Source organism: Neopelma chrysocephalum, unplaced genomic scaffold, assembly GCF_003984885.1.
Source record: "Neopelma chrysocephalum unplaced genomic scaffold, ASM398488v2 Primary Assembly neopelma1_59, whole genome shotgun sequence".
Taxonomy (NCBI): Eukaryota; Metazoa; Chordata; class Aves; order Passeriformes; family Pipridae; genus Neopelma; species Neopelma chrysocephalum.
The window spans coordinates 29,919,950-29,928,846 of NW_020897714.1; the positions used below are offsets into that span (position 1 = coordinate 29,919,950).

Below are 8,897 nucleotides of genomic sequence, written 5' to 3' on the forward strand. Positions count from 1 at the left end.
AACAAAAAAGAAGACATATCTGTCATCTGCAAGTGTTTTCAAAGCCCCTTGAGGGAGCATTTTTGTTTTGCTAGATTGACAACACTGGCTTTTTTCGGAAGAAACAAACAAGCCTCAACAGGGCAAGAGGGAGGAGGCAATGGCATGACTAATCCCTGACACTGCTGTTTGCTCTTGGGAGCAGGTCAGTTCCGCAGTCCCCTTCACATGAAAATATTTTCCTAAAGAGAATTTCAATGGTAGAGTTGGACTTTGCAAAGTAGAAGCAAAAAACTAGAATGACCTTCCATTGCTAGCAGGGAAGGTGGGTAGAGTGAAAACAGTAAGCAAATTTTGAAATAACCAGCACTGTGGAAAATAGAAGAGGGAGCCTTACACATGGTTTGTGGAGCATGCCAGGATCTCCTCTTCCTGAGCTGGAAAAGGGGTTCTGCTATAATCAGTCATGTGCAAGGGCTATTTCTTCTTGTTTGTGAGCCAAGGATGGGAGAAGTAGGTGAAGGGAAGGGTGGGGAGGAGTGTCAGCAGGGTTAGTGTCAGCAGGAGGTTCAGCCATACATACCACCCAGATGCAAGTCGATGAGGTCACTGTAATAAGACTCTCCCCAATAGTCTACAACAAGGAATTGGTGAAGACAGAGTTATTGAATCAGATACCCACCCTAGCCCCACACAATCAAAGCAATATATGAGAAAAAGACATAGAAACAAAAAAAAAGGCAAATAAGAGACAGGCAGCTATAGACGTGGGCACACATATATATATATATATAAAAACTATAGGTCTCTCCTTCTCTGTATATATACATATATGTACACACACACAAATATACCACAAACATATATATTGGGAAGATGAGGAGAAAATTTCCAGCAGGCAGGCAAGGACTTCCAAGGGGGAAAACCAAGAAGTCTACACAGAGACACTTCACCTATTTCCATCTGCACCAGTACCTGTCACTGAGGTCTCTCCTGTTCTTGCTGAGAAAAGCAGAGTTAATCTTGTTGGTTTCATGCTGAGCAATATATCAGAAGGAGATAGTGTAAATTCTTAGGTCAGCTGCAGGAAAGGTGTAAGGATTGATTTCTTGGAGGCGAGTGAGTGAGGATGTGTGTACGGGACACGGGTGGAAGGCACTGACTGAGCGGTGACACAAACGGCAAACGCTCCGATGCAGGAAGATGGGATTGTGTGTTCCTGCTGATGCAGTCCCTGTGCCAAGGGAAGAACTGCACAGCAGTGTGGGGGACAGACATGAGTACTTCCACAGCTCCTAGAGATAGGTGCACAAGTCCAGGGCTGTGGAACATTTTGTTGGGAAAAGACAGATGGGAGTACTGAGAGCAATATTTCTCACTGCATACGATTCGCTTGATGTAAAGAGGTGGTTCTTAAATTTTTCAGTATTGATCTGACAGTAGGAGACGTTTTCCAAGCTCTTAAAAATGACTATCAAGGTTTATGCTAAAGGGAGAAAAAGAAAGGTTCCAGAAATTTCTGATTTGACATATTTTTAAGTTAATAATTGAAAAAAATAAAAATCCACACAGGAATTCAAAGTCATTAGCATGTCCAAACAGGCGAATGCACTATAATACGAAGCACTTTTGTGTTAGTAACATTACCTTACATTAATTAACTCAAGGTGTCTCTTGGGACACCACAGAAAACTGGGAAAATTCTTCACTGAGATCCTGCTTTACCTTTGCAGTGAAATATCATGATGCAGGAGGAAGGGGGGGTGGGGAAGGGAAAAAAGGGATGACAAAAGTTTAAACCACCTGTATATGACAAACTTGCCACCTGAAATAGAACTTACATTGTCACTCAAAATAGAGCTTGCATTCCAAATCATTCATTCTTGCTATGAATGCAACTATCAAAGGCTGAGATTTTCAAAGATAATCACAGAGAACACGTTAAGGCAATTAAATAATCATAGGGTGTGAGATCATTTCTGGAATCAGAAACTAAATGCTCAATTGAGCATTCAGCTTTCAAAAGAATAGAAGACCAACTGTGCCTTGCCTGAGGCTGAGCTAATTTAAAACGGGAAAAGACAATGAGGTAGCCAGAAGGTGCAATTATTTTGTCAAAAATTAAAGTTGATGGTGACCTCCAAAATGTTTCTGAGTTTGATTAGTTGAGGAGGAAGTATCATCCTATAAATATTCCAATTTGACAACTATCAGAAAATGGGTGAAATTCCTGGAAAGAATACTGAGCTGTCAGTACCTATTCCCAGAATCTAAACTAACTGGAACCTCTCAGGAGGACAGCAGGGCATTGTCATGAAGAATTTATTGACAGTCTGCTCAGCATAAGTCACTTGACAATAACATATTAAAGATGATGGAAAATTGATAGAAAATAGAAGCAAAATTATTCCAAGTAAAGACATTTTTACTTAAGAGTTTGTGTTCTTACCAGTCCAACTGAAAAATACTTTCTTATAAAAATGGAAAGTGGTCCAGATCTGAGGACAGTTAACAGAAGACCTCTACAGGAGAAAAATTCAAAATTCTTTGCAGACAGGAAAGATGACTAAAAGTCAACATACAAAAGATGACAAGAGAATGAGTTCAGATGGTCTTCTCTATCTTCTTGTATAATAGAAAAATAAAAGAATCATTACAAGTTACAGAATTCTGTTCCTTCTCCCAGAATTTTCAAGTAGTGGGAAACCACTGCTATCTAAAACTCCATATTTAAATGCTTGTCAGTGACTGACTTGTTCTTTCCCTACAGAGCCCAATACGTTCTCCTAGAACCAGTTAATACTGGTTGCTGTCTATGGAAGAGCCATTACTTCGATCCTGCACTGCAATCCTTCTCTGTTTATGTGGACAAGGTATGTGCACAGGAGACTCTCACCCTCCCTCATTGCTTCTCATTAAGTACAAGCTTATAAAGAGATTTTTTTTTTTTAGGTGGCAACACCACTTTATACACAAACTTCTGTTTTCATGGTTTCATTAGAGACAAGGCCATGACTCCACATCTTTACACGATGGTTCTGGCTGATGTAGAGGTCGCTGTTAGGTCAGTGTCTTGCACAGTGCAGATAACAAGAAAATTATATTACCCTCTTGAATAATTAATGGATATTGGAGGCAGAAATTTATTGTATTTAGGAAATGTGATGCCACATACCTTTTGTTATTCTATTGCAAACATATGTAAAATGTCTGGAAAAAGGAGGCTCTCTACAACTACCTGAAAGGATGTTGTAGACAGGTGGGGGTTGATCTCTTATCCCAAGTAACAAGCAACAGAACAACAGGAAATGGCCACAAGTTGTGCCAGGGGAAGTTTAGACGGGACAGCAGGGAAAATTTCCTCATGGAAAGGGTTGTAAAGCACTAGAAGAGGCTGCCCACGGAAGTGGTTGAGTCACCATCCCTGGAGGTATTCAAAAGATGTGTGGATGTGGCACTTGGGGACCTGGTTTAGTGGTGGGCTTGGCAGTGCTGGGTTAATGGTTGGACTCCTAATCTTAGAGGTCTTTTCCAACCTCAATGATTCTATGATTCTATGGCCATGCAGGAGTAGCTAGAGAGGTGAAGCATGAAATTATTCATAATCTTGCATATCAGACAACACAGGTTAGAACATGCCAGGTTTTTCCCCCAACAGAATGTGTTCCCTGTTAATCACCTGAAAAAAGTGAAAGAATTGAGGATGGTGAATTCTTTATGTCAGAGGTAAGCTTCAGTAAACATAATGTAGGACCTGTTGGTAGAAACACGTTGCAAGAGCAAAGCATGCCCTAGAGAATTCCTGAAGAAAAGAGATTTCAATTTTGCAAAGGATGACCTACAATTTCACAATTCTGCTAGAAAATTCACAAATACACAAGCTCATCTAAAACTGCTTCCATTTAGGAGAGCTGAGAGCGAGAAGTTAGTTATATGAAGGTTTAATTCTGCAGCCTCCCATACAAAATACTAATTCTTACTTTTGGTCATATTCTGCCCTCTCTGAACATTTTTTAGTCATTCTGTCATTCTTCAATGAGAGAGGACTCTATGTTTTCTCAGCTACTAAGATCTGCAACTTGTGCTGGCATGCCTTACATGAAAGATGGACTTCCAGGTGAAAAGAAGAAAAATGGAAAGAACCATTAGATATAATGGAGGTGGGTTTAGTAAGGGCAGTAACTGGCAGGCCAGAGAACAGAGTAGGGCTACACAGGAACACACAGCATAGGGAAGGAGGCACCACCGCAAAGACAGAATATTTGCACAAGGCTATTTTTCTGAACCCACAAATGAAAAAGACACTCTGATCATAAAACCATTGAAGTCCTCAAGGCTGTTCTTCACACTTGTAGTACCTATTTGCTTCGGTGACCACTCAGTCCTGCTGCTTTGGCACACCCTTATGGAGCATCAGACATACCTAATTCTGTCCGAGTAGTAACTGATGGGAAGTCCCAACAGACTTTCTCTCTCTGGTGAACCTTCACTGCTTAATCACATTCCATCTTCACAGACATAGAGGTGGCTCTTCAATCCAAGCAACAAGCAAACATTTTCCAAACACCTGTTCCACTATTGCCATTTCTGAACTCTGACTCTTGTAGTCAGGTACATAATCCTGGGCCTGTCAGGTGTACACACACTGCATTTGCCTGTTGGATATTTGACTCCTTGCAATTGAGGATTTTTTTTTTCCAAATCATTATACTACTATTGGCATTATCTGAACCAGGTACTCCTCCACTCATATGCTTGCCAGATCAGATGATACTCATTCAATTTAATTTCAAGTACACAATCTTTCTTGAACAGCTTGACATGGATACCTTTCAGTACACGTGTCAGAGTATTTCTGCTCTGCACAACTTTGTCGGAAGTAGCCAGTGTGCTGGGCTGTGCAGTGAGGAAGATGTTCTGTGATGGTCCCTTGTAAGGACACTACCTTGATAATCCAACAAAATAGAGAAAGCACACACAGTTTCACAATTATTTCCTTAACATACAAACAAGGTTCTCTTACTGTGAGAACTTTGTGTGAATGGCAGGGAGGAAACCCTTGCAATTTTCTAGCTGTAGTACCCAGTAATATGCAGAAACAGTCAGACAGCCATCATTAGTAGCTGGAGCATTACCTCCTAAGCCTCAGGCAAAGGTAAGTGAACTAAGTCTCTGCCAATAGGGAAGTTCCAGAATTAGAAGAAACACAGGAAAAACAAGGCCTCAGAAAGATAGTAAAAAAGGGAGAATGGATTCACATTGGACTCTATCTCTAGGCTACAAAGGTCCATTTGTCTCTAAAATCTAAACAGCTATGGACTACTGCACAAGCACTAGATAAGAAAACATGAAAAACAAACCAAGCTGTGATGGGTACCTGCTTCTCCTCGAAGGGCCTTCTCCACAGCAACTCCCCTCTCCTCGAGTTGCCTCTGCTTCTCTTCCACTTGTTCAAGCTGTCGCTGGATAATCTGTTCAGAGAAGAATGGAGCAGAACCTCACCAAAAGCAATTCTCCTGCTTTATCTGCAGCACACATCCAGCACTGAGTGACTTCAGTCAAATTTGCCTTCCCAGAAACAAGTATTTGTATTCAACAATACACTGCTTCAAAAGCATCACAGACCCTCCAGTAACATCCTCCCCACTCCGTTGCATCTGATCCCTTAAATCTGAAAACACCTTGATATTCACTTATTTGCTACAGCTCCTATCACCTTCATAAACACTGAACTGAAAGGTGATTCTATTCAGTCAGCTGAGCCCCTAACTTGAGTTTTTAACAAATCCCATCACCTACAGATGATGTCTATATTTTTCTAGCAGATTCTGTGGTAATCAAACGTTAATTTGGTAACACTTCATCTGCCAGCATAATCTAGCAAAGAAATGATAGGTGCAGCTCCATCAGGTATTATCTGAGTATCACTGTTCCATTCAGTGCATGACGCTTCACTCATCTCCAGACAGAGAGGTGTTTTGGGCATTATTTTTCTAAATGTAAAATCATCATGATAGGTTTCGTGCCACTGCTCCTCAGTGGCATGATATCAAATTTGAAAGAGGGAGCAGGAGCAGGGACACTCATCCAGAAACAGAGGAAAGTTCTGTCTCTGGCTTCTCTTCTGACACACTCAGAGGAATGTCAGGATCATGGTGCTCTCGCACAGAGTTAACTGTCTGCCACGACAAGAGGACTGTGATTGTGAGACACTACCTGAGCTCTGTGTAACCTCTTTAGCTCCTCTTGCTTGGCTTGTCTACGGGCAGCTTTCTGCACCCGCCGGGTCAGCTTGGCGTTCAGCTCCTCTTCTGTGTAGGCCCTCTGAAGGAAGGAAAAACAGGAGCACATCTTATTCACATGTTCAGAGGTACAAGGGCAGGGGTGACCATTTTCTCTTCCAAACATCTCAGAAGGGAGGTGTTCTGTCTTTGCCATGGCTGTGTCAAAAGTCAAGCTTCGGTAGGCAAAGGTGTTCACAGTGCAGTGAGCAATAATTTCAGGATCAAATCAGGAGTGAAGAAGCACATAAGCCAACTGCAAAGCTGTGCTTTTATATAACATCCCACCCCAGCCTTCCACTACTATATGAAACCTCTCCCCAAAGATAAAATCAATTTTTATTCTATTTCTCAATAGATTTAGCCCAAATGGATTTAGTTAAATCAATGAGTACTGTGTAGAGGGGTCATTTTGATTTTGTTCTAAATGGGAGTAAATGCTTGTCTACGTGAACAGTTACAGCAGTGTAAGTTAAGAAATTATTATAGACTAGTGTAGTTGTATTGGAATTCCCTTCTCCCTATTATGTTCTGGAGCAAGAACTTCCATAGCTGGGATTTATACTGTTAATGACACCCTCTGTAAATTTGTGCAGCTTTTCAGTGATTCAAGAAGGCAAAAAGACATTTGAATGCAGACTGACATTCTGGTGTGAAATGGGAAATCAAGAGCAACCCCACAAAAATTGCTGGTATACAACACAGGAAACAACTCTTAAACTAAAATTAGAATGTGACACCTCCAGAAGCCATTCAAAAAGGGAAAAGCTATTTTCGTAAAAATAGAAAGGTTTTCCTCCTCTTCTTTTCTGTCAGTGAAATTAGTTTAAAAATAAGTCTTTTTAACATTACTGAAATTGGGTTTAGTATCTTTTCAGATAGACTAGTTGGATGTGTTGTAGGCTAGGAGGGCTTACAGAGTTTCATAGAGTTTTAAGAGTGTAAAAAAAAAATTCACAACTGCATTAAGTGAACTACAGTGAAGGAAAGGACTGTTTTCTCATGTATGTGCATGTAAGCTTTAAGGGACTGCTGTAAACAGATGTATTCCACTTCTGGAAAGAGATCTCCATGGACTGTCAACTTTAAGAACAGAATGTTAAGTCAGACCACCCTGAAATTTGCTTTATCTGGTTATTGTATTGCTACATTGGTCAGCCTACCTCTGGTTTATTGTTCTTAGTGAATAGAATTCAAGGTAGGATCACAGCTCAATTAAAAATCCCTCAGGTAGGTCGTTGGAAAGCATCCCTGTTAAAGCTTCAAGAAACCAACACTTTACTCTTTCTTCCTTTCTTTTAAAACACGAAATCCACAATGATACCCAAATCAGAAGGTAAAATGACAGAGGGTGTGACTTTCCTACCCCATGTAACGCTGTTGTGACTGTGAAGACAGGACAGTAAGAATTTCAGAATGCAGCAACTTCTGCCTTGATTTTAGCTTGATACAGAGTTTCACTCAGATTGAGTGAACTCAACAATTTTGAAGGATGCTGATTAAAGTGTGATGATTCACTTGAACTTACATTCCAAATATTCAAAAAAAAAAAGAAAAAGAATACGCAAACATATTTAACTGCCTTGAAAACCAATTTGCTCTGAAGCTCACAGATCATCCACATCACTGTACAGTGGTGCACTGATAAACACATGCATTCTGACCAGACAGACATTTCGGAGCTTAATGCATTTTTGGTAGACATCCTCTACAGAGAATTTGCTGCCCATGTCTGCCACCATCTCAGGCATGCACAGTCAATGTCGGTGGTGTTAGTGCACATGTGGTGGGGAGCTATGGATTCAATGGGTTAATACAGGGACATGCAATGCAACAATGGCCAACTAGTGGGAATGGAGACACTACCTTTGACGAGTATGATCTCTTGAATGCCAAGGCGTGTGGTACATAGATCGACTTTAAAGGGGGAATGGTAAAGGAAAAAAAAATAAAACGTACAAAAATGAAGCAAAATCAGTTCAACATTGAAAACAGATGCACAGTAATAAAACAAAGTGGTTTTTCAATGAAACAAATTTATGCAAATGCTGAACATGACCCAGACTGATGAAGCACAATGGAACTTCTGCCCGCAAAATCAAGTTTCTAGCACTCTCCTGAAGGCAAGTAGTTTTGGCAGTTTCTTTAAAGATACAGTCAACCTGGAAATACCTTTTTCTAGAGAATTATTTGGCCTTTATCTACCTACAGTTTTAATGTCCACTGAGCAAGTACAGGCACAAAATTTTGGCTTAGGATTTGGAATAATGACTTAGGCTCGGGGATGTTTGGTCTGAACTGGCTCAGCCAAACGTGTATTACTCTGTCACACAATTATCCATTTAAAATTTGATTTACAGTCTCTCCTAGGAGTTGTGTTTATTCCATAGTTTTAAATTATTTCATAGAAATTACAATTTGCATTTGACTAACATATTAAATCTTCCTCACTGCTTTGTGAACTAAGAAACTGCAGATGGACTCAGAGTGCGTTATGTGTCCTGCAGTAATGGAATCTCCTTGTCTAAAAGGATGGCCTCCAAAGATCCTGAGGAGCTAAAATTGAGGGAAAGGAGGGGGGAAAAGGAGGGGGGAAAAGGAAGGAAGGGGAAAAGGAAGGAAGGGGAAAAGGAAGGA

The 8,897-nt window shown here is 40.5% G+C and overlaps 1 protein-coding gene across 5 annotated transcripts in view; it reads right to left on the minus strand.

Moving 5' to 3' along the window:
• The window catches only part of MICAL3 (microtubule associated monooxygenase, calponin and LIM domain containing 3), a 168,255-nt gene that overhangs the window by 17,333 nt on the left and 142,025 nt on the right, over positions 1 to 8,897 (minus strand). For 4 of the 5 annotated variants that reach the window (XM_027680762.1, XM_027680761.1, XM_027680765.1 and 1 more), the window contains 3 exons: positions 8,127 to 8,177; positions 6,196 to 6,303; positions 5,357 to 5,450 (listed from right to left, as the gene is read on the minus strand). In XM_027680762.1, coding sequence (XP_027536563.1) covers positions 5,357 to 5,450; positions 6,196 to 6,303; positions 8,127 to 8,177 — 253 coding nt within the window. Of the gene's footprint in view, positions 1 to 562; positions 614 to 5,356; positions 5,451 to 6,195; positions 6,304 to 8,126; positions 8,178 to 8,897 lie in introns of all 5 variants that reach the window. The other variant, XM_027680764.1, reaches the window with a different exon arrangement.